This window comes from Rhinolophus sinicus, linkage group LG10, assembly GCF_036562045.2.
Source record: "Rhinolophus sinicus isolate RSC01 linkage group LG10, ASM3656204v1, whole genome shotgun sequence".
Taxonomy (NCBI): domain Eukaryota; kingdom Metazoa; phylum Chordata; class Mammalia; order Chiroptera; family Rhinolophidae; genus Rhinolophus; species Rhinolophus sinicus.
In genome coordinates, this window is record NC_133759.1 from 89,191,374 (window position 1) to 89,219,006 (window position 27,633).

At 54.1% G+C, this 27,633-nt stretch overlaps 1 protein-coding gene across 4 annotated transcripts in view; it reads right to left on the reverse strand.

Annotated features, from left to right (window-relative positions):
- The window catches only part of PDGFRB (platelet derived growth factor receptor beta), a 36,182-nt gene extending 16,389 nt beyond the window's left edge, over window positions 1–19,793 (reverse strand). The window contains exons 1-7 of one of the 4 annotated variants that reach the window (XM_019734376.2): window positions 19,341–19,793; window positions 16,770–16,935; window positions 3,769–3,814; window positions 2,305–2,628; window positions 1,554–1,820; window positions 687–814; window positions 401–569 (exon numbers count right to left, since the gene is read on the reverse strand). In XM_019734376.2, the coding sequence (XP_019589935.1) occupies window positions 401–569; window positions 687–814; window positions 1,554–1,820; window positions 2,305–2,628; window positions 3,769–3,808 (928 nt within the window). In that variant the 5' untranslated portion in view covers window positions 3,809–3,814; window positions 16,770–16,935; window positions 19,341–19,793. Of the gene's footprint in view, window positions 1–400; window positions 570–686; window positions 815–1,519; window positions 1,821–2,304; window positions 2,629–3,768; window positions 3,815–16,769; window positions 16,936–19,340 lie in introns of those variants that run through there. The other 3 variants (XM_019734377.2, XM_019734375.2, XM_074313753.1) reach the window with 3 other exon arrangements.
- Window positions 19,794–27,633: the final 7,840 nt, after the last annotated feature.

Below are 27,633 nucleotides of genomic sequence, written 5' to 3' on the forward strand. Positions count from 1 at the left end.
ACCGAGCAGAATTTGGGGCTGATACTGGTCTGGGGGCCGGATTTGAGGTTGGACTGGAGCTGTAGTTCTCACTGGACATGTTCTGGCCCAGGATTGTGGCAGAGATGAGTTGCAGCCTTGCTGAATTTGGGGATGGGCCTGCCTGGGCCTGGGAGGAAGGCTGCGATTAGAAATTGGGTTGGGGCCTGGGTTCTGGCTAGGTGGAAAGTCTAGGTGGTAATTGGGTTGGATTTAGGGTTGACACTGCGTTTTGGTTTGGGTTTATCATGGAAATGGAGCTTTGGTTGGCACTGTGGCTAGGCTAGAGCTGGATTGAAATATGGCTGACAGTATCCCAGGGCTGTGACAGGGTGTGGATCCAGCTCAGAATGAGGATTGGGGCTGAGCCCAAGACACGCACCAACCACAGTGACATTGATGGCCTTTTCATCCCGATGGTCGTAGACACTCTCTGATACATTGCAGACGTAGGTCCCTGAGTCGCCCAGCTCGACACTGGGGATGTGCAGAATGGAGCGTATGTAGGAGGGCGTATCAAAGTCAGTCACTGGCTCCACTAGCCGCCCACTCTGTAGAGACAGGTAGGGGGCAAGCCCACCAAATCAGGAAGGGCCCAAGAAGTCAGGCCGCAGCTCAAGATATACATCCCTGCCTGGCCCTTCCTCCAACCCCTGGCCCAGCGTTACCTCCTTGCGGGGATATGTCCACTCAAAGTTGACCACTTCGTTCCCAGTCACAATGCATGTGATGGTGATATTCTCACCCTGACGGACCACAGTCTGCACGGCATTCATTGTGATGTTGATGGACGACGCTGGTGGAGAGAGACTGGCTTAGGGCTGCGGAAGTCACCACCGCTACCAACACTTCAACTTGAGGTTGGGGTCAGTGTCCAGAGAGGGAAGGGATGACTGGTGTGGAAGATTCATTTATTCAACAAATATCTATTAAGTAGCTACTCTGTGCCAAGTACTACTCTAGGCACAGGGGCATTAGCAGTAAATACAACAGACAAAATTTCTGTCTTCATGGAGCTGACATTCCAGAAGGGCCGGAAGTCTGGAAGTCAGAGTACTCTCTGTGCATCTAAGTACAGGGGAAATTTTTTGAGCATAACTCTGTACCAGATACCCTCCGTCTTCTGTTTTATTTAATCTCCACAATAATCCCATGAGGTAGGCAGTCATTATTCCCATTTTACAGCAGAAGAAGCAGGCTCAGAGCGATTGTGTGCCTTGTACAGTCGCTCAGGTGGAAAGTAGCAGAACTGGGATGCAAACCTAGCTGGCCCCAGAGCCTGTGTCTTTGCCCACCATGGTAGACAGCCCAGCTCTGCCACTAACTCATCCCGTGACCTTAGGCAAACTCTAGCCTCTTTCTGAGCCTCAGTTTCCTCATCTGTAAAATGGGGAGACAGGACCTGCCTTCCAAGGCTGTAATGATGAGAATCCAGTGAAAAATAGAGTTGCACACTTTGTAAATGGGAAAGGGCTACACTTCTGCAAAGGGCCATACTTGCCTCTGCTGATCACCAGGCCAGAAAGGGGGCTCACCCTGGAGGCTGTAGACATAGTAGGCTTCAGAATCCACTTCCCTGTCCCCGATGGTGGTTTTACAGACATAAGTCTTGTCCTCAAAGGTCCCAGAGAAGCCACGTTGGTGGTCATAGGGGATGGGCAATGGGACATCCACTTTCTTTTCATGCAGTGTCACTACCAGTTGTGGATCCGTCACTCGGCATGGAATTGTGATCTCGGTTACTTCCGTGAGAAAGATGAATACTTCCTCAGGGAAAACAGGGAGGAAGCCCATGGTGGGATCTGCCAAAGGTGGAGGCAAGAATGAGAGTCAGGGGGAGCTGGGTTTCTGGCTCTCCCCTGAATTCTGTGTGACCTGGAATAGGCCTCCTCCCCTTTCTGGCCCTCAGTCTTCCCATGACAGAATAATGATGCTCTCAAAGGTCCCATCTCACTTTAACATTTGATGTGGACAGCACCAGGGTAGGAAAAAAGATAAGCCACACATTGACAGGCAGCTGGTACCTGGAGCTTACAAAATGGGGAAGAGAATGCAGAGTTCTTGGGAGCCAGGAATGGGGTGGGCTGGCCAGGAGCAGATAGATATTCAGACCAAGGGGTGGGAATGAACATACTCCTGGACTGAGCCAGGCGGGATTCCATGATTCGTTTGCATGTCTAAGCAGGCTGTATTTCATGATGTCACTAAAGCACTCTCTGAGCTTCCCCTGATGCCTGCCGCTGGGAAGAGGAGTAAGGGAGTGAACACACAGGTCAGGGGCCTTACCTGGCACAAAGATGTACAGCCGTTTTTGCTCACCATCCTCCAGCCCATGAGAGTCATTGTAGGCACAAAAGTATTCTCCGGTGTCTAGTCCAGTGACATTGGTCAGCGTCAGCATGCTGGAGAAATTGCCTTCCTGGGTCTCGGTCATTTCTTGCGGGGGCTGCTTGGACATCCGTTTCCACACCACCGGAGCTGGACCCGAGCAGGTCAGAACAAAGGTGCTGGAGACATTGAGGACAAGCTCTGGCCCTGGGGGTGTGATGACCAGACCGCGGGAGACCTGTGGTCCCAGCAACCACAGTAGGGGCAGCAGCAGGACCTGGCCTTTGGGAGAGGAGGCAGCAGACGTTAGGGCACAGAGCTCCACACCTCTCCCCAGAGCCACCCTGAGGGCGGCCACATACACACAGCCCTTGAAGGACACACCTCCCTAATCCAAACACAGATTGGAACCCGTGGTGCTGAGGCCTGCTTGCTCCGTGCCTGGTCCCCAGGGACTCCTTCTGCCCTCCTGGCCCTCTGATCTCAGTGCCTTTCGACCCCCAGCATTGGAGCCCATTAGCAGTGCAGCATTCAGGCTGTGGGCATGTTCTTACAAAGGCATCAGGAAATCCTCGGGAAGCAATTCCCAGCCTCCAGTTCCTGCATTATTTCCCAGGTCACATTCTGAGCCTCTTCCCGACAGCTGTCCCAGCTACCCAGGTTCCTCCCAAAGCCCAAAGTTAGCCCTGCTTGGGGAGGGTGGGGCAAAGTAGCTGAGAGCGGGGCAGACTGGGATAGGAGAGGTGCCGAAGCCCCTGGGGCTCAAGGGGACTGGAGTTGGGGGATTGTCAAGCGATTCCCCTTCCCCTGCTGTCATCCCCTGGGGAAGGATTCTATGAACCACATCCCCCGGCCCAGTAGGTGCTCACAGCCAGTCATCCTCAGGTAAGCTCTTGCCTGGTCACTGATTGCCAGTGACCATTGATTGCCTAGCAGCTGACCAGCCCCTAGAGAGTCAAGTACTTGTAACGGGCAGGAGTGAGGGAAGGGTGTGCCGTGAGAAGCCCAGCCAGAACTTGGGAGCTCACAGCCAATGAGGGGTCCAGGCAGAGGAGGGGAGGCCCAGACCGGAAGCAGACCTGGCCAGACTGATACCAGCGAGTGCTGAGAAGAAAGGGGAGGATGGTGTGACTGTTAGTGAATGGGGTGGGGACAGCTGGTGAGGGGGCATGAGGTGGGAAGGGACAAGCAAAGGATCTGAGCTGATGGCTCTGAACAAGCAGGGGATCCACTGAGGTTTGTGAGCTGAGGGCGGGGCAGTGGAAGGGGCCTCGGCTGAGACCCACTGGAAAGGTGGGAAATTGAAGCTCACGAGCACAGCAGTGCTCCCAGACTCTGGTGCTAGCATGCACCACCCCTGCCGGCTCCAGGGTCCTGCTTAGTGGCTCCTCGGGACCCCTCCCTCTGCCCCAGTATACGTACCTTTGAGCACAGGAGCTGGCATGGTACTCTGAAGCAGCATGGTGTCCTGCAGAGTTAAACAGGGGTCAGGGCCCAGGGCGGGCAGAGGCAGTACCAGGACCCATCTTCACACCTGGGTCCTGCATTGTGAACCCCAGCCCCCCAGCCTCCGTATCCGTGGGGCTGAAGTCAAAGACTCCTCATGTCCCATAGCCGAGAGGGCCTCGTGCCCACAGGTCCCCTCCCCCTGCACTGGGTTCAGCCTCAAGGAACCTGGACCCTGCTTTGACTCTGTCTCTCTCTCTCTGGTGACTGAGCCCCCTTCTCTCTGGGCCTTAGTTTCTCTATATATATAGTGGGGGGGCGGGGAACAGGCTGGATGGTGTCCAGGGGCCCACCAACTCTAACAGCCTGTCCTCCGGGTGACAGTTCCAATACCAGGCTCTTATCTGCCAGGACAAATATTTGGAAAGTGTGATGAAAGGCCTGGGGGAGAAGGCGGGGGTAAGCCAGAACGCAGAGAACTCCCACAGCTCCACAGGCACAACAGGAAGTGGAGGCGGCTGTGGGAAGGGAAGCGGGGGAGTCAGGGCTATGGAATGTGGGGGGCACCCCCACGCCTGACCCCCTTTACTCAGCCCTGAGCTGCACAGGGAGGCCCAGGGAAGAGGGGCCAGAAGATAGGCCCAGGGGAGGCCCCACCTCACAGCAAGCCTTGGAATGTCCTTGGAGACTACTAAATCCAAGCCCCCTACCCTCACCCCCAAATGTCCAGATGGGGAAATTAAGGCTCTGACAGGAAGTTTGCCTGAGGTCACACAGCAGAGCTTGTCTGAGAGAGAGACAGAGAGATGTGAACTGATAGAGGTAATGAGAGACAAAGACAGAGAGAGATGGAGAGAGAGGAAACAGTGATGGAGGCGGAAAGAGATAGAAGCAGGGACACTGAAAGACAGACCGAATTGGGTGAGTGTTTGTTCTGTCCCTGCTTGTGGTCCCCAATCCAAGGATTCCAAAGAACTACCAATAGCCAGGCTTCAGGGATCGGCATGAAGCATGGACAGGAAGGAGACCAGAAGTGGGTGGGAGTCACAGAGCAAGAAATGTGGGAAGCAGCCATGTGACCAGGCAACAAGGAGCCTGCCAGGGCTGTGGATCTGCTGACTTCCCTGAGTGGCTGCCCAGCCTGGCCTGCTCCTCAGGCCACACCCAGGTCACCCCACTGCACCCCCCACTCACCCCTTTTAGTTTCCAGTCCAAGGCTGGGGTCCGAGTCTAAGCCCCAGCTGGGCTACCTCCTGTGCCATCACTATCTCTGTGGCCTCAGTCTCCAGCTCTCAAAAATGGAATGATGCTGAGTGTACCACTTATAACGCTGCATTCATACATGAGTGGTGGGGCAGAGGCAAGGCTCCTAGCCTGTGGGCCCCCAGTCGAAGCTCTGCCCAGCATCCCAGTAAGCTCTCCTCATCCTTCCCCCCATTCCTCCAGACCAACCTGCCTGAGATTCCCCTCATTTCTCCCCTCTCCCAATTGCTCTAGACTGAAAATGCAGCCCTTCTGATGCCCCCTCCTGCCCCAGCCCCTCCAGCTGGATGCCAGGCTTCCTCCCTCAGGAGGAAACAGTGCCATGGTGGAGCCAAGAACCCCCACAGAGGCCTATCTGACCCTCGGTGGGTGCCCCTCTGACTCCCCCTTTCCTGCCAGAGATCTCAGCCAAAGAAAATCATTAGCAGCCGATGCTGGGGGGAGGGGGGTCATTTCAGCCTCCCTGCCCCTCCCCTCCCAGCCTCCCTGGCTGGCCACACTGTTTATTATTCTAAAGGAGGAATTTGGTCGGCTGGCCTGGAGATGGGAGGTCACAGCACTGGGGCTGGCCTGGCTCAGTAAGGCTGGGCCCCAGTGGGTTGCCCCCCTCACCTCCACAGCAGCCCCTGACCCTGCTGGGCTGGGGGCGGCTTAGACTCTCTGAGACTCTCAGCTGGGTCTTCTTGAACAGGTAGCAGAGGCCTAGAGATGGACAGAATCATGGCCGAGTCACACAGCAAAAAGAATCGGGCTATGGGAAGCGGATAGACTGGGCAAAGGAGCTGAGGGAGAGTGTAGCCGATGCCCTAGGGAGAGTATAGAGACCTCAGGGATCTGGGACTGGCTTCTCTCTTTATGAAATCAGCTTTTTGGCTCTGGTCACAAGTGGCCTCAGACCCACCATGAGACTGAGTAAGTCTCCAGCCCTTTCTGGGACTTTGTTTCCCCATCCACGCAGGGGAAACAAAGGTTTGGATGGGATATCTCAAAGAGCCATTACAGTTCTGAAACTGCCGGGAGAAGGTTCTAGTCACTGTTATTCCTGCTGGAGTGGTTTGGGGAGGTGGAGGCTGATGAGAAGGAGGGGGCTGCATTCCTGAGGCTGGAGTCATGGGAGAATCCATAACCCATCTCTACATGGATTGAATTTCCCCAACCATTCCATCACAGACTTGCTGTGTGGAGTTTATTAAGTTGTTTCTCTCAGTTTTTCGGTGACTTTCAGACAAATAAACTGATGATATGGAAATCCAGGACGTAGCGGGGGAAGAGTGGTGTGGACAACAGGCCACAGGACTGGGAAGGACCAGAGTGTGGACGGGGCACCAAGGCATGACCTCCTGGGCCATCTTGGATGAGTTGCTGACACCCCCGGCTGTCCACCCAATGCCCTGTGGATCTCTTTGGGCTTGCCAGATGCTGCCGGGGGCCCACGCAGCTGATTTGGGGGTGGTGGGCTTGCTTGTGACAACTTCCCTTCTTCAAGGGTGGGGCTGTGCTCCAAGGAGGAGCCACCTGGGACAAGGTGTGTGTCACAGTCAGGGAACAGGCGCCCCTGTACCTGCCTACTCTCCTACTTGGGGGGGCCCCTGAAACAGAAAGTAAGGGCACCCTCAGGGATTCCCCCTTTGCCCATGAGAAAAGTACTGTGTGCCAGGAAGCCCTCCTCATTCCTCCTATTTTGGCCAGGTTAGGGGAAGAGAGGTCCAAAGATGGGGTAATTATTCAGCTCATCACAGCAAATCAGAGGTACCTCCTTGGGAGAGCAGACTGAGGACGCCAAGTCCAGGGGTGCACGTGTGCCTTGGGAGTCTTTCTCAGAGCCCCAGCCTTCCCTCCTTCCAGCACATACAAGTTTCCACTCCTTTCCCACCGCCTTAATCTAAATAAATCCAATCCATCTCGGCCACATCCGCCGGCAACAGCTTCCCTCCCTCGGGGTCCTGAGGCTCCCACGACACAGGCAGGCCAGGGAGGGGGGCCTGCACACGGTTAGCACGTGCGCACACAGCACAGACTCCTGCCTACGCGCTCGCTCACACACTCCTCTGAAACACATCCATGTGCAGGAGGCCATATGTGTGCCCGGCCCTCATGCAGGCACTCAATATGTGCATGCCCACACAAAACACACATGGACGCAGCTCTCACTGTGCCCAGCACATGTACACACAGCAGACTGCCGCCTGGGAGCTCTCCACGTGACCATATGAGGTGCACATGTGTGTGGCAAATCACGTGTACCCAGGACAAACAAAGCTGTTATGCCCACACAGCATGTGCACACAGGGACCCAAAGTCCCCTGAACACACATCCGTATGCGTCACAGACAGGCCACAAAGCCAGCGTGTGATGTGCATTTGCTACACCAGGTGCTATTCGAACCGCTTGACATGTATTGACTCACTTGCTCATCAGCCAACTCCGTGAGGTAGATACAATCATTCCCATTTTAGATGGGAAAACTGAGGCAGAGAACACTTGAGGAAATGGCCCAGGAACAGAGCAGAGGTTGAACCGAGGTAGAGCGCTCTGCTGCCACTTCTCTGTTTACTTGGTTTGAGCTGGGGAGAGGGCAGTGGAGACTGACAGAAAAAGATGGGTTTGAGGTTGATCTAGCTGAGAACGCCCGGTCCTAGAGATCAGATGCTGGGGGGCTGATCTGGGGGGCAGTATCATCAATGAGCCCCACCCCTATTTCTGGCTTGGTGTGTGTATGCTGGGGACAATGCCGTTTTCTGAGATGAAAATGAGGTGGAGGAACAGGATTAAGAGCTGCCACTGAGGAGGAGCTGTGGGCACCTGAGGGGGTAGAGGGACACTCAGTCTGGAGGCAGGGAACAGGCTGGGCAGAAATAGCAGCAAGATGGGGGTGGGAGGAAGCCCTGCTGCAAAGGGAGTGGGGTGCTGGGCCAGGCGATCTCGGTCTTAATCTCGATCTCAGTCTTGGTCTTGAGCCAGGGATGCTCTGAATAAACAAGATGCCAGAGGGAGGAGGAGGCCTGGCCATGGGGTCTCGGGGTTAGTCTTGGAATGTCAGAGCTCCATGTCCCTCAGGGATCATCTACCTGATCTAACCCCCTTCCTCTGCCCCTTATACAGATGAGGAAGCTGAGCCTTAGAGAAGGACAGGGACAGGTCCCAGGATTTTGGCTTAGGCAAGCTGCGCTCCGGTGGCCAGTGGGGAGCTGAAGCTCACCTGACTGGGCAGCCCTCGCCTCCAGCCCTGCCTCAGATGGCGTCTGGTGGCTCAAGGCCCCAGGGTTCAGATGACAGCTGCTGCCCCCTCCCTCCCCTCAGGACACCCCACCTCCTGCCCTGCTGTACATAGACCTTTACATCAAAGTTACTTTCCTTGCACTGTCCCAGCCAGGCAGGAATTGGAGACTGAGTCTCAGAGGAGTGACTTGTTAATTTGCTGGCAGAAATGGGACACAGACTCAGGTCTCCTGACTGGCAGGCTAGTCTTGTCTCCTCCACACTAGGGGTACTTCACAGATCCCGGGACACACTTCAGGAGACAGATCCCTGCCTGGGAGTAAGGGGACATGGGTTCTAGTCTCGCTCTGTCACCCACCGCTAGTGCATTCCGGCGCCTCTCTGAGCCTCAGTTTCCCCATCTATACATGGGGTGGGCAGAGCTGTCCCAGAACCACTTCCAGGGCTAACATGCTGTGGCTCTCAGGACTGTTCTGGAAGGCAGCTGTGTGGAGTTGGAATGCTGGAGTGGGGGTGGGGTGCTGGGGAGGGGCCCTAGCCAGGATGTCATGAGTCAGCTGGGAGAAGGCAGCGGGCTCCAGGCCTAGCAGTGTGTGGGGGCAAGAGGCATCTGGAGCCAGCAGCTGGGAGAGGACGCCAGTGATGGCGGCAGAGGCTGGACGTCGTAGGGAGTGTGGCCTCTGTGGCCTTATCCCAAGTGGGCTGAGATGTAGATATGATCTTGCAGCATGGGAGCCAGGTAGGAGAGCAGGGTCCATTGAGCAGGGGACAATTACAGATGGGAGGTAGAAACCTGGGAATAGGCTGGGGATGTGGGGCTCCCACCTGTCCCCCTCAGTCCTATACCCCACATCTATCTGTTGGGGACGGCTCCCAACATTCTACCCCGACACAGTGAATCTCCCCACAAATCTCAGGATCACATTGAGGCCAGAGAGGGAGCGCAACTTGGCCCAAAGCACACAGTGAGGCAGCTTGATCTCCCAGGCCTGACTCTCTGCCATGTGCTTCTAGATCCACAGGCCCTTCATCTTTTCCAGGCATCTGCAGGTCCCCCAAACGAAGTAGCAAAGGATGACTCTGTGGGGGCCTGGCACGGGCTCTGACTGTTCTGGAAATCCAAGCGACTAGGACAGTGCTAGTTCCGCGGACCATCATTCTGATCCCCCGACCCCTGCCCCTCCAGCACAAGCTTGGTTCCTCTGGCTGCCCCACTCACCACCTCCTCCTGTCTCCTCACCTCTCGTCTGTCCCCTCCCACCTGTTCTCACACCCCAACCTTTCTGAAGTACCTATCCGGCCATGCCCTTCCCTGGCACCTCCATGGCTCGCTCTCATTCCTGGGTTCAGTAGTCCCCCTTAGTCATCGTCTTGCTTTCCATGGTTTGTTACCCACAGTCCGAAAATATTAACTGGAAAATCCCAAAAATAAACAATTCCTAAGTTTTAAATTATGCGCCGTTCTGAGTAGTGTGATGAAATTTTGCACAGTCCCCCTGCGTCCCACCCCGTCCCTTTACCTGTCCATTAGTCACTTAGTAGATGTCTCAGTTATCAGATCAGTTAGCAGAGAGAGAGAACTTCTATTACAGCACATTGTTATAGTTCTAGTTTACGTTTACTGCTCGTTGCTCATCTCTTACTGTGCCTAACTGACACATTAGACTTTATCGTAGGTATGTACGTGTAGGAAAAGACAGGGTGTGTAGGGTTCAGTATGATCCGCAGTTTCAGGCATCCACTTGAACGCTTGGAGCTCGTCCCCCTCAGATAACGGCGGGCTACCGTAGAGGTGGGCCCCTTAGCCCAGCCTTTACGAACCTTCCTGCTCTGGCCCTGCAGACAGCTCATCATGACTGCGGGAGGAAGGTCGCTGCCCTCCCAGTTCCCCAGGGCCCAGATGAGGCCCCTACATTCGTCACTCACTCTGTGCTCCTCTCCCCAGGAGGCCTCCCCAGGGACACAATGGAAAGACATGACCTATTTTTTGGAAGTTCAAAATAAAATGAAACATCTGTCTGGATTGGAGCCAGGTTGATAAAAACGGACTGATCCCCCCAGCGTGAGCCCCCTCTCTTGCCGCACACCCCCTCACCCGCCAGAGTGTGATTGCTTGGGGGTAGGGGAGACTTACAAGCCCAGCTACTTGGAACAGTTCGTGGGAAAGCACTCAGTGTGTGCCTCACGGCCGCTGGGGGCCCAGAGGAGGGGGCCTGGGTCCCCACAGAGGCTGGGAACCAGCCTGAGAAGACGGCAGTGAGGGAGGGAGGCCAGCTGCATGCCCCTGTTCAGCCGCCGGCCGAGCAAGCACTTCCTGCCTCCTTAGGCGCCTCGCTGGCCTCCCTGCTCGTCCCCACCATCACCCTCCAGGCCATATGGCCTGGCTTTGCCCAGGCCCAGTGGATCCCTAGGCCAGAGTCCTCTGGGTCCCATCTGGGCCCTCCACAGCCCTTTCAAAAAAGAACAAGGACTTAGAAGGCATTAAAACTAACCACACGAATAATAATAGCTGCCTGTGATTGAATTTATATCACCCACAGCCTGGGCTAAGCCCTTTATGTGAATGATCTCAGCAATTCGTGAAGGCAGTGTTGCTTCTCCGTTTTACAGATGAGGAAAGTGGGGCACAGAGAGGTTAAATCATTTGCCCAAGGTTATGGAGTTTCCCAGTGATAGAGCCAGTGCTCAATCCTGGGCAGACTGACCCCAGAGCACACAGGCTTAACGCCCAGGTGACAGCCTCTGTAAGGCAGGAGGCAAAGATGATAAGCTGGTGCCTGGCACACATTACAAGCTCAATACACTAATCTCCAGCCTTGTTCTTTCACCCTGTTTCCTGACTTCTCCTTTCAGGTGATGCTCTCTTTCCTTTTAGTTGGGTGACCCTGAAGCTGTCAGAACTAGGGGGGAGCCAGTCACACCATCTTTCACAGAGTCCTATGATCTTAGGGAGATGCTCTTTATTCACATCTCCCCCACCCTCTCTGCAAACAAAGGGGTTGTCCAGCCTACAACTGTACACCTCCCATGACAGACATTTCACTACATCACCTGCAGCCCATTCCATTCTTGGCCAGCTCAGGATCCTCAGAGATTAGGCTATTTGAAAATTTTTATTACATTGAGTGTCATCTGTTTCATTTTATGCTCTACTCATTGGCCCTGCTTCTTTCTACCAACTGCACTCCCCTTCATCCCCAATCCAGGACATCTTTCTTCTCATTCATTATACTAATGGCCCACAATCAGACAAATAAAAGCCCCTACTAATTTGGAACTAGGCACTCTGCAAACTAAGGGGTTTTGTTTTATTTTTCACAACAGTCCTGTGAGGTAGGCACAATCATTATTCCCATTTCACAGAGGAAGAAACTGAGTCTCAGAGAGGCTTGGTGACTTACCCAAGGTCACACAGCCAATAAGCAATGGAGTTGGGATGCGAACTCTGGCCTGTCTCACTCCAAAGGTGTATTCTTAACCACTATGCTAGACTGTTTGTCTCCTGCCCAGAAGCAGGTCTGTTCACAGAGAAAAACTCCCACGTGGATTCACCCTAATGGGGTCCATACAGAATCCAGGCTCTCCGGGATGGAAGGATCCTCAGAGGTCAGAGTCTTCTCCCTCTCCTCACTGTGGTGCAGACTGACCAAGGGGCCTGTCCCAGGTCACCCAGGAATTTGAAAATCAAGTTAGGAATCTAACTCAGAAGCTTTCTGTAACTTCACTGCAGAGGCTGAGGATTAGCACATAGGTTGAGGAGAGGAGTCTGACAGGGGCAGTGCCCAAGCAGAGGCTCTGGCCTACCTTGAGGCCTGTCCCAAGGGCCTCTGAGATGGAGTATCCAGAGAGTCGGGCTAAGTGTGTGGCCAGCTCTGCCACAGGCCTGCTGTGCTCAGGGGCCAGGCCTTCCCCCAGCTGGGGCCCCAACAACCCCTTCCACTGTTCACAGAGGGCCTGGGCCTCTGCAGCTACAGAGTTCCAGGCCTCCACCATCCCTCTACTGCCCTGCCTCACACCCCACCCCCCAGAGCCTCATCTCCGGCGATGCCATGGCAACGGAGAGCGCCAGGCCCTGGCAGCCAAAGGAGCCCCTGAGAGGGGTCCCAGGCTGAGGCTGGGGAGGGGGGGTGCAGCAGGCGCAGACAAGCAAACCTTCTGTTCCCCGGGCTGCTGCCAGCCCCACATCAGCCCTGGGCCGGGGTGGGGGCTGCAAATAGAATGGATTCTCAGAGCCAAGTGGGCAGGGGCAGGCAGGCCTAGGGCCGTTGGTACTGACCCACCAGCACACCGCCTCCCCCCACCAGCCCAGAGCCTGCAAACCGGGCCGGGGTAGCTAGCTATTAATTGGTGCCAATTATGGAGCATTGAGATTCCCCTCAGAGCCCTCCTGGGCAGCAGAGCTGGAGGAGAGAAAGCTCCCGTGTTTCATTTCCCTCTTGCTTTCTCAGCATCTGCTCCTGCACCTCGCTCTTTAGTCATTCACCCCCAATTCTCCCATTTACTGTTACTCAGACTCTCTGTGCCTTGGTTTTCCCATCTGTAAGTCGGGGCTCATCAAGGCCTTCACGTGAGTTAATACAAGTAAAATGCTTAGAGTAGGGCCTGGCACACAGCCCTCTGCAAAGTCAGTGGTCACGTTATTAGTTTTCATTCACTCACGGGAGAGTAACTCATTCACTCGCTTACTCACTTGGCCCTGAGTGTACAGCCAAGACCCTGCTAGGCTAGGCTTGTCAGCAAAGAGATGCACATGATAAATGAAATGACAGGAAAGGCCTTGCCCAAAGGTGATTGGTGTTATTAGCAGGCTCAGCTGGGGTGGGGGCAGGGTGTCCTAGCATATTCAGGGATTTTAGAGGCCCACCCAGCCAGAAACCAAGTCCAATGACCCCCAGTCCACCGTCTGGCAACAAGCTCTTTCCTGTACCTTTGTCCTAGGCCCTTAATTTGATTTCCCACAAATGAGAAAACATGCCTAACAATTTTGGGGGATGTCTCTAAATTCCTAATAAGGGATTAGGCTTAGAATAGGTGCCCAATAGATGCTTACACAGCATGAGAGCTCAAATGGCTGTGTAGGGTCAGCTCTTCTGGTCCTCAGGCTTGGGGCCTCTGCTGCCCCCTAATTACTCAGAAGTCACTAAGTTGGGGAACTGGGATGTGTAGGTGATGGTCACCCTTTTCTTCCAGGGAGGTTATGGGACAGGCTAGTGAGAGAGCAGAACAGACAAATGGAACCCTGACGGCCTCAGGCACACTAAAAGGATGTAATGGGCTCATCAATTAAAAGTATGTTTAGAAAAACTCTGGGCTGTCAGTAATAATTCTTCTTCTCCCAAACTCTCTTTTTCAAAGCTGCCAACTTGTGTGCGGCTCCAGAATGGGTGCCTTCCTTTCCTAATGATGGCAGTGCCACCTGAGGAGAGCCGTGCTCGTCTCACTAAGAGTGCATGGGATCCCGGCCAGGTCAGGGGCAGCTTGAAGCCACTTAATCCAGGTCCAGCTATCCATCCTACTCCCTCATAACTGTGTAACCTCTGAGTTTAACTTCCCTGAGTCCCAATTTCCTGGAAAATGGCATAAGAGATCCCCTTTCCCATTGTTGTGAAGGTTAGAGATGATGATAAAATGCACGTGATACATAATAGGGGCTCAGTAAAGAATAACTATTATGATTCTGTGATTAGTCCAGTGGGGAGGGGGTGGCCTTGAGCTAGGCCTTCAGGTTTAGTTGGGTTCTTTGGCAGATGATGCCAGGGAAAGGTATTCCATAGGGGCTCTGTGTGAGCAGTTAGAGAAGTGGGAGATATCAAAGCATCTGGCAGAAAGGGCAGAGAGAGAACTGTTAGGCTAGAAATTGGGACTCTTCAGCAAAGAGGTAGGTGCTGGGCAGGGAAGGAGGGCAACGGTCATTTGGGGAAAGATTGGGGGTGCTGAATAAGGATTTGGGCTTGCCTGGGAGGTACCAGGAAGCCAATTTTGGGGGATTTGCTTGGGAGGGTGGGGGCTAGCTGCTGGCTGGACAGCAATAATGGCACAACTACAAGCAGTATGGGGTGGGGGGGGCCTCCACTAAGGAGAGTGACAGGAGTAAACTGGCATTGTGTGGGAGGCCATGGATTAGAATGAGTACAGTGGAGGCAGTGAGACCAGTTTCAGGGATAAAATAATCTCAAACCCAGCCTGAACTTCCTGGTAGGGCCCGCTATATAATTTGTGGGGCCAAGTGTGAAATGAAAATGCAGGGCCACTTGTTAAAAAAAATTATTAAGGATTTTAAGCATGGGGTCCTCTGTGACTGCACAGGTTGGATGCTCATGAAATCACCCCTGCTCCCTGGACTAAAGGGGAGAACATCCATCCATCCACCAATCTATTTATCCATCTCTCTGTGCCTGGCAGGGGCTCTCAGGGGCTAATGGCAGAGTTGGATGGAGCCTCTGGGGTCACTGAGCTGTTCCCACACCTCACCCCCACTTCACATAAAAGGAAATTATGGCCAGAATGGAGAAGCAAGGTGACCAATGGCTCCGTGGTCCACAAAACTACCCAGGAGGGTTCCCACCCCTTGTCAGGATGGCATCTCTCCTCTTCAGCCCAAACTCTGCCCTGTGACCTCACCTCAGGGAGAGCTGAGCCCTGGAAGACAAAGGTAGGTGGTGAAGAGCCAGCACATGCAGTGGCATAGAGGAAAGGTCAGGCCTACAGTGGGGTCCTGGGCTCAGTGCTATCACTAGTGATCTGTACCCCCTGAGCTACATCCTCTCCCTCTCTGGGCCTCAGTTTCCCATCCATACATTAAGGAAGTTGAACTGGGTGGCCCCAAAAGTCCTTTCATCTCTGACCTTCAGGAACTGTCTGACCCCTGGCTCTGCTGCCCCCACCTCTCAAGGGAAAACACTTTCCATCATAGGGCGGAGAAGCTGGTACCTCTGGCAGATGAAAGGTTTCGGGCACCTGAGACATCAAATAGCCCTGATCCGAAGTGAGGAGAAGAGAGGGTATTAATGCAGCTAAAGCAATACACTTTGATTTTCAACCTCCTGCACTAGTCTGGGGGTGGAGTGCCCGGAAAGCATCTGGGAAAGGGGTGTCCTGGGGCAAGGGCCTTTTGCCTGAGTGCTCTGGGCCAGCACTCTTGGGAGGGGTTTGAAGTAGGCTTCTATACTGGCAGCAACAAGTGTGTGAATTCCGTCTCCCCTCCTACCAGAGGTTGGTCTCTGCATCCATTCCCTCCCCTCTGGACCCCATCTTTCATCCGTCTACCATGGCGACAGCCTAGCTTTCTCTTGAAGTAAGAGTATATGAGGCATTAAGAGTAAATAGCAGCATTGGAAGGGACCTAAAGAACCACAGCATCCACACACACCCCCTAACAGCATAGCTCCCAACCCTTCTTCCTCAGTATCACAGGAAAACGGGCATATGGGCTCTGGGAACATGCCCTCGGTGCTCCCTGAGAAACTGGGAGCATTAACAGGCTGCTGTAATTGTCAGAGTTCCTCCTCGTTATTGCAGGCAACGGGTTTCCATTAGTAGTCATCGATCTTGACTGCTTTCTGTAGTGTGTAGAAAAAGCGTAAGAAAAAAAAATCCTTTCACTGTGAAGTTAAATATGCATGATCCCTGAGTACACAAAAGGGCTTGTGCGGCTGCCAATCTGGGCTGGTATGGAATGGAATCCTGGAATTGTTTTAGGGCTGGAAGGAGCTCAGAGATCATTTCGTTCAACCTCCTTGGTTTACTGATGGGAAAACTGAGGCCCAGAGAGGGACTAACTCGCCCACAGGCACACAGGATGGGCTCCAGGGTCTGATGATCGCCTCTGGAATGCTGAGGGGACCCCATAGCTGAGGCACATTCTCAGAGCTTATGCTGGATCCCCAGGGGAGGCTCGGGCCCCACCCAGCCTCTCCTCAGGGCGCTGGAGTCAGAAACACCCAGGTGCAAGTTCTGGCTCCACCACTTCCTAGCTGTGGGACTTTGGGCAACTGACTTAACCTCTCTGGACATTTCCTCAGCTTTAAAACAGAGAGTTTATATCTACTGCTGGAGGTTATTGCGATGATGAAAATAGTTCAGCAAATATTTAAGCACTTACTGAGTGCCAGGCCTGTTCTAAGTGCTGAGGAATACAGGAATGCAGCAGTGAACTTCGCAGTAATGGACGTAAAGCACAGTGGAAGTGTTCAGAAAGGGCTGGTCCCTGTTATATCATCCTGCACACACTGCTTTCCAGCTGAGGCGCTACCAGCTCTGACCCTGGGGAGGCATGATGGGGCGGGAGTGGGGGGGGGGGGTGGCTGTGGAAAACAGTGGAGGGAGATCTCTCTCCATTCCAAGGGTCCACTACCCACAGGGTTCTGAACCGTGTGCAAAAAATGGGGTAGGCAGGAGGTGCATTTCAGGGATGTTTGGGGACCTTCTCAATCCTCCCTTCCTCCTCACCACACTCAACAGGCTGAGCAAAATCCCCTCCTTCAGCCCACTGTACCTGGAGGATGGAAGTGAGGCTTTAGAATACACACGTTTGCCAGGCCCCTTCCATGGGCATAGTCCTTTATGGGTTGCAGACCAATTTCACAGCCAAGTTGTCCTGTGCAGGAGGCAGGAGGCAGGAGAGCAGCGGCCCTCTCTTAGCCAATGGTATCAGGTCCTGTCTGTGAAATGTAGGGACTGTGCTAAGCGTCTTACCTACCCTGTTATCTCATGGGACCCACGTAGCGTCCTGCTGCTCACAGCTGGGGGCTGATGCCCAGAGGAGCAGAGCAGTAGCCCAGGGTCACACAGTCAGACAGAAGTCAAATCGGGGGTTAACTCATGGCCAACTGACACTCAGACCTGGTGTTGTTTACCCACGGTACCCACTGCCTTCCAGATGCGGAGGCAGCCCAGAAAGAACAAGTGAGGGGCTAAGGCTGGCCACACAGTGGATTTGAATTAAGCCAGGGCAAGCGCCAGCTCTCCTGACTCTGAATCCACGGTGCTTTCCGCTGCCCCACATCTGTGGGCAATTACAAGTCTCAACTCTTCTTCCCACAGAGGAGGGAGGGCTGCCTGAGCATGGGTGAGGGGAGAGTGCTGACCAGATGGGCTTCTTCCCCACTCCAGACAGAGCCAGGGTCGGGCAGACCCAGGAGCAGGTCCGGGCTGCTACTGAACCCTCTGCTTCGGACCGTGCTGGAGGCAGAGCAGGCTATGTGGGAGAATGGAGTCACGCTCCCCTATGACCAGGCAGACCGGGCACCTAAATACCACCTCTACTAACTGTGTGACCCTGGGAAAGTCACTTAGCTTCTCTGAGCCTCTGAGCTTTTGTCTGCAAAGCAGGGGGAATCATGCTGATTCCAAAGAGCTGCTGTGGGGATTCCAAGGCATGTGAGGTCCCAGGTTCTGCACCTGGCACAGGGTCAGCACTCAGTGACAATGACCAACATGGTCCTCCTGTCCGCGAGTGTCGTGGACTCGGGGACCTCCAGATTGGAGGCAGGGAAGGATTCTTAACTTCAAAAGATCACGCTAGAGGCCTCTGTGCACTTAGGGATCACAGAGGCAGGCAGGGACACGCTTGACATAAAAAAAAAAAAAAATGCCTTCAGGAAGAACCACACAATGTTCTGGAAGGGCCTCTGAGGGACGACAGAAGGCCTGGGTTCTCGTCTCACACTTGGGAACAGAAAGTCTTCAGTGGGTCCCTCCTCCCTTCCCCAGCACATTTTCTCAGCCCCATTGCCCACCTGGGGAAATTGGGGACAGAACACAAGATGGGGAAGCGAGAGGCCTGACCATTCTCTGATTTGCAAACAGAACACAACTAGGAAGAAAGGGCCAAGCAACAAGCCTCCAGCACGAAGGGCATGGCGAGCACTTGGGGAACCTGGGAGGCTGCTTGGAGGAGGTGAAATAGGGAGGGAAAGTGGAAGTGGTGAGGAAGAGCACAGTCCACAGACAAGATTATGCAAATTCCTTCTGGGAATCCTGGGATCTGACTGGAAGGAATAGGACCACAGCACCAAGTGTGGAGTGAGGGGGCAAGGAGATCACTACCTCCCCGTGCTTTGCCACTTCCTTCCTGTGTGGTACAGTTTTGTGGCTGCTATGAGCCTCAGTTTCCCCACCCCTAAGGCAGGCGTAAAATCAGTCCCTGCCTCTGGAATTGCTGGTGAGCGGTACGTGAAACCACACTTACAAAGCTCTCCGCACCGTCCTGGCATGCAGTAAGTGTCAATCAGTGGCAGCGCGGTTAGGAGTTGGGCTTTCTACATGGGAGAGTCACAGAAAGAATCATGGTCCAATTCACGTTTTAGGATAGAGTGGAGAAAGGGCAGTGTCCAGAAGGAAGGAGACAGCCAGGAGGCCTGAGCAGCTGCCTGGGACCGGGAGAAAGGGCCCAGCAGCCGACCCCCCCTTCTTCACAGAGGGGCCCCCAGATCTGATGGCCAGCCGGGTCCAAGACCCCCAGCCCTAGTTGCATGAACATGGCCTGCCAAGTGCCAGCCCCCTCGCCTTTGCACTTTCCCAGCCGCTGGGGGTTTGGAAGGACATCTTAGGAATCTGGAAAATTTGCAAATCCATTTAAATCCCCAGAGGTTGCCTGGCGGCCACTGGCCTAGAGCCAGACAGATTCTTAGGGACAAGGCTTAGGTCCAGGGACAGGGGTTATGGCTCTGAGGTTCCCGGTCCCCTGCTAGATCCCCTTCTGGTGTGCCCTGCTTGCCATCTCCCAATTTCCTTCTCATGCCCCTCCCTACTCTCCCCATCCCCCACAGGCACTGCTGTGCTTTGGAGGCCCCCACTCAGCACCCAGAAACCTCTGGGGTTTGTTTGATGAGGGCAGGGGGCAGCAGGGTTGAGGAGGCTGGGGCCACCCTCCCCAGACGCAGACTGAGCAGGAGAGAGGAAAAATCTAGTCCCTCCAGCGCTGATGTCCCCCGCCCATAGCCTCCAGCCTCCTCCCATCTGGTTTTGTTAAAAATATTTTCCATTTTTGACCTATCCAAGAAGGCACAGGCTGGAGTTGGGGACAGTACAAGGAGTTGGGGTTCCCCACTCTACAAGCACTTACCTTGCTGCTGATACTTTTTGATGTGCACAAGGTCCCGGGCTCTGGGCTGTCACCCCCTCCAGGAAGTCCTCCTCACTGCCTCTCCAGTTATCAGAGAGTCTTTGCTGGCCCGAAATGAGGGCAACAGCTGGGTGGGAGAGCAGAAAGGACCGTGGTAGGTTCCCGGAGCCTTGGGAGAGGGGAGGAAGTGGGGGGCTGCAGGGGTGAGGAGTGGCCTCACGCCCAAGGCATCCTTCGGGAGGAGCAGGGTTGCCAGGAGGGGCCGCCCTGGGTCTGGCTGTCTGTGTCGCTCCGCACAGGCTGCTGCCCTGCAGCGCTGGTCAGAGGGGCCCCAGCTCTTTCCTTCTCGTCCTCCTCCTCTCCCACTCCAAGTTGCTCAGAGAGTGATCCTGGGTCCCAGACGGGGCGGGCAGGGACTGCGGGCTGCTGGCAGCCCCCAACGCTCACACCACTGCCGGCTTCCCTGCCCCCCCCCTACTTTGGGGGAAAGGCTGCAGGGCAGCCTCTGATTGGCCCAGCTGAGAGAAGGGGGGCGGTGGGGCGGGGAGGGTGGACGCGTGCGTCTGTTTTCAATTTCAGTTTTTTTCCCTCTCTCTTTCTTTCCCCCCAAGTTTCTTGTTTTTCTTCCTCTTTTCCCTCGGCTTGCTCCCTCCCGTCGCCTGCTCTCTCAGGATGTGAGGGGATGTTTAGAAATTCCACAGCCCACGCCAGACGCTGAGTCACTTTTATTAAAGAGTGCCCCAGCCCCACTCTCCTGATGCCCATCTCAGGTAGCAGCCTCCACTTACCTTGGCACCTGGGAGCAGGTCCCTTCTCTGTGCCTCAGTTTCTCCATCTGTAAGGGGAGGTCTGATCCCTTATACAGTTGATTCAGTCAACATTCATTCATTGACCAGTATGTTGAGCAACTACTATGTGCCAGACACTGCACTGGGTGTTGGGGATGCAGAGTGAGTAAGATACAGTCCCTGACCTCACAAGTGCCCAGGCTGGTGGGAGAGACAGACAGTGCACAGGTAGGCACTTGAGGGAAGGCAGGCATCTGAGAGTGGAGTGAAGAGGGTCAGCTAACTGAGGGTGGAGGGAATCAGAGAGGACTTTTGAGAAGAGATGACTTAGAAGAGATGGAAAGACCTTCCAAGATTATCAGCCACTTCGCAGAAGAAGAAACCAAGGCCCAGCGGTGAATTGGTTCAGAGAGGAAAAGAGACTTGCCCAAGGTCACTAAGCATACTTCAGATTTCCAGACAGATCTCTTTCTATCATCTTAAAGCCCCTGGCACCCCAGGAAAGGGTTATTTCCCCATTTTATAGATGAGGAAATTGAAGCCCAGAGGAGTGAAATGAGTTTCCCAAGCTCACTCAGCAATGTCAGAACTGGAGCAGAATCGGGTCTCGTGTGGTACAGTGGAACCAACACAGTGGAAGGACTACATTTCAGTATAGACTGGCCCTGCTATCCTGCCTTCTTCCTAGGTTATCCCTTTTCCTGTCTCTCATTCAGTCACTCAACAGGTATTTCCGAGTACCTGTTATGTTCCATTTCTACCCTCCTGCCCTCCCTCCCCACCAGGATCTCCTCCAGGGCCCCGGCCAGACCCTCATCCCTCACTCCTCCCATCCTCATATCCTCAGATCAGAAAGTGTCTCTAGCCACAAATTCTTGGCCCCTACATGCCAAGCACCATCATTTTAAAAGGACTTAAGAGTGTTGAGTTACCCCCGGCTCCCACTACTGTACACATGGGAAACTGAGTCCCAGAGAGGGACAGAAAGGTGTCCCAGGTCACATGAGCAGAGCCTGACTCTTCTCAGGGCTCCTTCCATCCTGCCCTCTGTCCTTCTGTCTTTGCCCTTCTTTGCTTCTATCTTTGCCTCCCCCAGGGCCTTGTTCACAGGGCAGGGGGTTTGCTTGAGCTGGGATTTCATGCCAACCACAGTAACCTCTCTTGGCAGTCATTTCTTGGTCTTGTCCTGGAGACTGCACAGCAGAGCATCTAGGCTGGGCCACATAGGGATAACGGTTCTCAGACTGGCCCCAGAGCAAGGGGTGGGGGCCATGAGAGCCTCCCAAAAGAGGGGCTGGCCCAGCTTGGTAGCGGCAAGGTCATAGGGGAATACGGGGACTCCGAACCCAGAGGGTCAGGCCATATAGGGATTTCTTGTGCCCAAAACTCGTTTGGTGTTTACAAGTCCCTTCCTAGCACTTGCTTTGGTCACTCACCTCCAAAGTCTTGGCCCAACTGCTGGGACTAAGACAGCTCTGTGGCAGCAAGGAGGCATTGCAATCCCTAGTCCTTCCAAAAGCTAGTCTGGGAGTCAGGAGACCCAGCTGTGAACTTGTTGCGTAGCCTTGGATAGGTATTTGTCCTCCCTGAGCCTCAGTTTCCCCATCTGTACACATGGGAGGATTCACTGTGCTGGAAGGCCCTTGGGATGCTCTGTCTGCAAGCTCCTTAGAGTTGGACTCTGGCTAGGAAGAGGAGGCTGGTGGGCCCCAGGGCAAGGGGACAGCTGGGGGCCAGAGATGCAGCAGAGGGGCGGGGGCGGCTGGTGGTGGCTCCCCCGGGAAGCTGGCGGCCGCCAGTTTCCGGCCAGCCCAGTCTTCCGGCTGGCCCATCTGGAATCACTTAGCCCTACTACCATTAACCCTTGGCAGACACCAGTGCTGTTATACCTCCCTTTAGCTGAGATGGGGCTGGGGGGATGCAGAGCCATGTGGGACACAACAGGGCATTCTCCGAGGGCGGGACAGGTGAGACAAAAGGGTCATGACTGGCAGGGCAGGTTTGAGAACCAGAGACAAAGCTGGGTTCAAATCCTAGCTTCTGTAGTTCCAAGCTACGTGACCTTGGGGAAGTCATTTAAGCTTCTAAGCCTCAGTTTCCTCCTCTGGAAAATGGATAATTCGAGGAATGATTCATAAGACTGTTGCGATATGTAATGCACTTAAAGGGCTTACTCAGTACAGTGTCTGGAAGTGTATGATTGAAATAGTGGGTTTCCCTCATTCCAGCAGCACCCCATCACTGTGTGCCCCTGGGCTGAGCTCTCCTTCTCTGGACCTCATTTTCCTCTGTGCACTTTGAAGGGGTGGGCAGTGGGCAGTGCAGCACCACTGCTCTGGGATGGTCAGGAGTTGCCATGAGCAGTCTCCCACCTGCCCAGATGCCGGGAGCCTGGTCCAGCCTCAAACAATCCTGTCTTGGAGGAGGCTGGGCTGAGAGTGGGTGGGCACAGCATGGAGTGTGGGAGTCCTGCCTGACGTAGAGTGGGATATAGTGCAGAGGGAGAGGGGCGCTCTGTGCCTTGGGGTCCAGCACTTCCTCCCCACTGTGTAGCAGCACGTTCAAGCTGAGCTCTGATGTCTGTAGTTCCGACGCAGCTCTGCCTCTTCCTAGCTGTGGGACCCTGGACAAATTACATGATCTGAGCTCTCTCGGCCTCAGTGTTTTCAGCTATAAAATGGGGATACATGTGCCTACCTCACAGAGTTGTTGAGAGGCGTGAATAAGTAATGCACAGAAGGCATTTTATACAAGGAATGCAGCAGAGCAAAAAGAGCCACAAAAGGTGACGGAGTCTCAGGTGTCTCTGGGAGCTGCTGTCATAGCAGTCCTCCATCAGGGCAAGAGGAAAGCTCAGCCAACCCCTCATTGTACAGCCGGGATGACTGAGGCCCAGTGATGGAAAATGACTGCAAGACCAGGACTGGAACTGAGGTTTTTGTCTAGACTCTCAGGCCCATGCTCTTCCTGGAGGAGGGAACCAGGCTGAACGAAACCACCCCCCAGACCCCCACCCACGCCTGACAGAGCCGGAAGCCACAGTTCTCAATGGGGCGGGTGTGAGGGGAGAAGGGGTCCTGAAAGGGCGCCTGAGTGGGAGAATTCCCAGTAGGCTGGCTCAGTTCTCACTCAGGCAGGGCCAGCGGCCACCACATCTGGCTCTCCCACGCTCCCAGCACTGCCCCCCCACCCAGGCTCCCAGGCTCCGGCCGAGGAAGCAGCACACATGTCCCAGGCATCATCAGCACGGTCATCTTGGATGTCATGGTCCGAAGAGTCCTAAGAGTGAGTTTATTGTACAGGAATGGAAACTGAGGCCTAGAGAACAGAGGGGACTTGCCCAAGGTTAGCAGAGAGAGAAAAGTTAGCAGGACTCCTGACCCCCGGCTCAGTATCCTTCCACCCTGTACACTTGAGCAGGTAGGTCCTTGTACGTGCAGCTGGGGAGACAGAAGAGGCCCACAGTGGGAATTGCCCTCCCCCTCCTGGACACTCAGCATAGTGGCTGTTTGTCTAGTTGGGCAGAGGGACTAGTGGCAGGCCTTTAGGCCACATTCCTGCCCTAGATAACTAGGACTGCTCTTACTGGACCAGACTATAGCCACCAAGACCTGACAGGGTCCCAGGAGATAAGGGCTTCGAGACTCTACCTACCTCGGCCTGTCCCCAGCCTCCAGCTGGCCTCAGCCTCAGCGCCCCAGGGAACACAGCCTCAGTGCCCCTTGTGGTACACAGATGGCTTAAGGATTATCAGAACGGCAGGACCCTCAGAAGCCACAAATCTCTCTGCACAGACACACTGGATCCCAGAGAAGGCCAGAACCTGCTCAGAGGCACATAGCAAGTCTGGAATGAGGCCTCTGACGCTGACTCCCAGGCCGTCCTGTTCCTGGCACCATTTCTCCACGCAACAGAAGTTCATTGAGCACCTACTATGGGCCCTGCCCTGCTAGAGCTCACAAGCAAACACCAAGGAAACCACAAATTAATAATAACAAATTGTGATGTCTGATGAAAGGAAGAGAACAATGGGCTGGGTAGATGGGGATTCTTGTTTAGGTAGATTAAGGCTTCTCTAGGGAAGAAATATTTCTACTGACACCCAAGGTTAATGCTGGGACAGGAACAGTGTTCTAGGTAAAGGAAAGAGCATCCGCAAAAGAATGGAGGCCAGAAAGAGCTTGGTGTGCTTGAACAGAAAGAAAGGAATGGTTGAAGCCCAGAGAGGGGACATGGTGGGTACAGGCTGGAGAGGTACTCAGGGGCCAGGTGTCAGGGCCTGGGGGCCCAAGAGGACTCTGGCTTTTATTCTGAGGGTCAGGAGGGACCACTCCAGCATTTTAAACGGGTGACTAATGAGATCAGGTCACTGAGGTGCACTGTGGAGAATGGGCTAACAGGGGCAAGACTCTCCGTCTGAGTCTACAGAAATGCACCTGACAGGGAGTCGGAACTTCCGAGCCCCAGCCAGAGCTTGACCACTGACTTACTGTGTGACTTTCCTTTCCTTCCCTGGATTCTCTATCTCCTATCAGACACAGTGCTTCTTTGGATAATTACATTTTGTCCCCTCTGCTCCCTAAGTGGCAGTGTGCAAGTGTGTGGGGTGGAGAAACTGCCTCCCTCCTCCAGGCCTGTCTCCCCACAGGGAGGGGTGTGAGACCAGGCAGCCAATGAGCCCTCTGGTAGTACCCTGGCAGTGCCAGCAGGTGGCGGCCCCAGCCTCTGGAGGGGCAGGAATTGAAAAGGTGCCTGGAGGGGAGAGAGGTCTGGAAGGTAAAGCCACCTGACGCAAGCACCCACCGGAGAGACTCACATTTGCCCCCTGGAATGGGGCAGGGCAGGAATTGCCATCCTCACTTCCACCTCAGAAACAGCTCAGAGAGGGAGAGATCCTTGCCCAAGGTCACAGAGTGAGGGTGAGGCGTGGCTGGGATTGGCGTCCAGGCAAAGCCCTTGGGCTACAGCCTAGGTAGGCCTAAGGCTGGCCCCTGTGCCCACCAGCTTCTCTTACGCAAACCACTTCCAACAGAAAGCTGAGTCCAGAACCTTTTCTCTAACAGAGCCATAAACCTGATTTAAAAACCAAGCTATCACCAAGATCTTTATGAGTCCATCGTCTGTGCACCCCACCCCACGAGGCCCTGGTGGGGGGGTGTGAGAGCCGCCCAAAGGGAGGACTTCCAGAGGGGAGAGGGGCCCACCCAGGGAGCCAGAGGGAAGGAGGGATCCAATAAACAGCCGCTCCCAGAGATAAGGGGCTGTCAGAGAGGAAGAGGCTGTGACGTGGTGGACGGAGGGTGGTGGTGCTTCTCTACTCACACATGGTCACAGAGCTACGACTGGACCAGTGTCTGAGCCACCCAGTCACATGAGGACACTGAGGGAGGCAAGGACAAGTCAAAGGGCAAGTGGAGGAGAACCTGGGTCTTTTTAAAACAAGGTTACGGTGTCCTCAGGAGGGTGAAGTTGGGGGTGTCACATCAGGGCTGGCTGAGGTCTCTGATTGGGGGGATCCACCTAGGGGTGAGGGTGAGGAGAGAGCTGAGGCTCTTTTGCATGGTGAAGCCAGAGGAGGAAGAAGAGCCAGGTATTTGTTTAAGCAAAACCCGGGGGTAGAGGTTCAGGGAGAGGCACTCACAGGTTCACTATCCTCCCAGGCAGTCTCAGCTGGAAGAAAAGAACTTCCAGATAGGCCACTGACTTGCTGGGTGGCCTCAGGCAGGTGACTTCACCTCTCTGAACTCCAGGTGCTTCATCCGCAAAATAGAGATAACACTCAACCCTACCTCACTGGGCTGTCTGAGGGTGAACTGAGGCAATACAGGTCTTCCATCCCCCAACATTCCATAAGCCAAAATGGCATAAAGCGAAGAAACAATTACCTTAGGACACACCTTGCTAACAGATGCACAAAATAAGTCGAGATAAAGCACAGATGCATACAGACACAGTTCAAACTCGGTGCCTTGATGCTGAGATGCTGAGTATTGTTCCTGGGGAAGGAGCTTGGTGGGGCCATTCTCACTGATCGGGGAACAAGCTTCCTCTATCCTGGCTCGCTGCAAAAGAAACACTGAACGCTATTTGTGCTTTTCATCTTTTTTTGTAAAAGCAAAAAATGCCTTTAGATTTCTTTCTATTAGAGAAAACAGGTACTAATGTAGGTCTTTCATAAAAGCAAAGTGGCATAAAGCGAACTTTCAACAAATGAGGGAATACCTGTACACGCAAACTACTTGGCATGGGGCCTGACACTTAGTAAATGCTCAATAAATAGCAATGCAACAGTTGTTATTACTCCTGCACTGGTAAAAGACTCAACCCTGCAATCTCAGATAGATATAGTCAAAGGGCACTGAGCTGGGTGTCAGAAGATCTGGGTCTATTTCCAGTACAACATTGACCAGCTGTGGGAACTTAGGGAAAAATAACCTTTCTTTCTTTAGGCTTCTGGGCCTCAGTTTCCCTATCTGTAAAGTGAGTGAGTTGGCTCTCTAAGGGTCTTCCATGGTCAGTATGCTATGGAACCTATAATGCCACTGCTCTCCTCCCCTAGCTGGTTGGGAGGAGCAGCGGGACAGGGCTGAGGACCCCTTAGGAACTTTGGACAGCGAGAAAGACCAGTGGGGTCAGGAGACCCAGCTTCTGTGCTCAATCTTTCACCTATGTGACCTTGGCCAGGTACGTGGACATCTCTGTGCTTCCTTTCCTCATCCAGCAAATGGGACCAGTTTGCCCCACCCTTCCCAACACCCAGGGCTCAGGAAAGAGCAGGCCTAAGGGGAGGGGACTGTCTCTTTCCTTTCTGGGCTCGGTGCATCTACCTGTACAATAGAAAGAGTTCCTCTGAGCAGGAAGGGGAGCCCTAGGCTTACGTTCCCCACTCTATCCATCAGAGCCCAAGAGCAAGATTTTGACTAGGGCCAGCTTCATGGGTGGGTTACTTGTGCAGTCACACAGGGCCCAGCATTTAGAAGGGCCCCTGCGCTTGGTTGAACATTCTGCTGTTGCCATCTTGAAATTCTGAATCATTTTTTAATAAGGGATCTTACATTGTTGTTTTGCACTTGGCCCTGTAAATTGTGTCCTTATCCTGACCCATGGGTCTAACCCTGAAATGATGCTGACCTGCCCCCACCAATGTGGTCACCAAAGGGAGAGACAGGTTGAACAGCCAAGACCCCTGATTCTGTCTACCTCTGGGGGCTACATGTCCGTGGACATTTAGGGAGCCCCAAGAAATGTCAGACGATCAAATCCCATAGGGGGTTTCTGAGCAGCTCTTTGGCACTGAACCCACTGTGGGGAGGGAACCCATCTCCTCCACACTTTCTGACCCAGAATACTGTTCTTCATGAATTCTTCCCCAAACCCCTCAACCTTGCTCTGCATTCCCAGTTCACTCATTGCCCCTCAACTTTTACCACCCCTGACTTGGGTAGCTGTGAAATATTTGCCAGACTTCAATTGCAGTGAGGGGGTACAATGTATTTAAAATACCA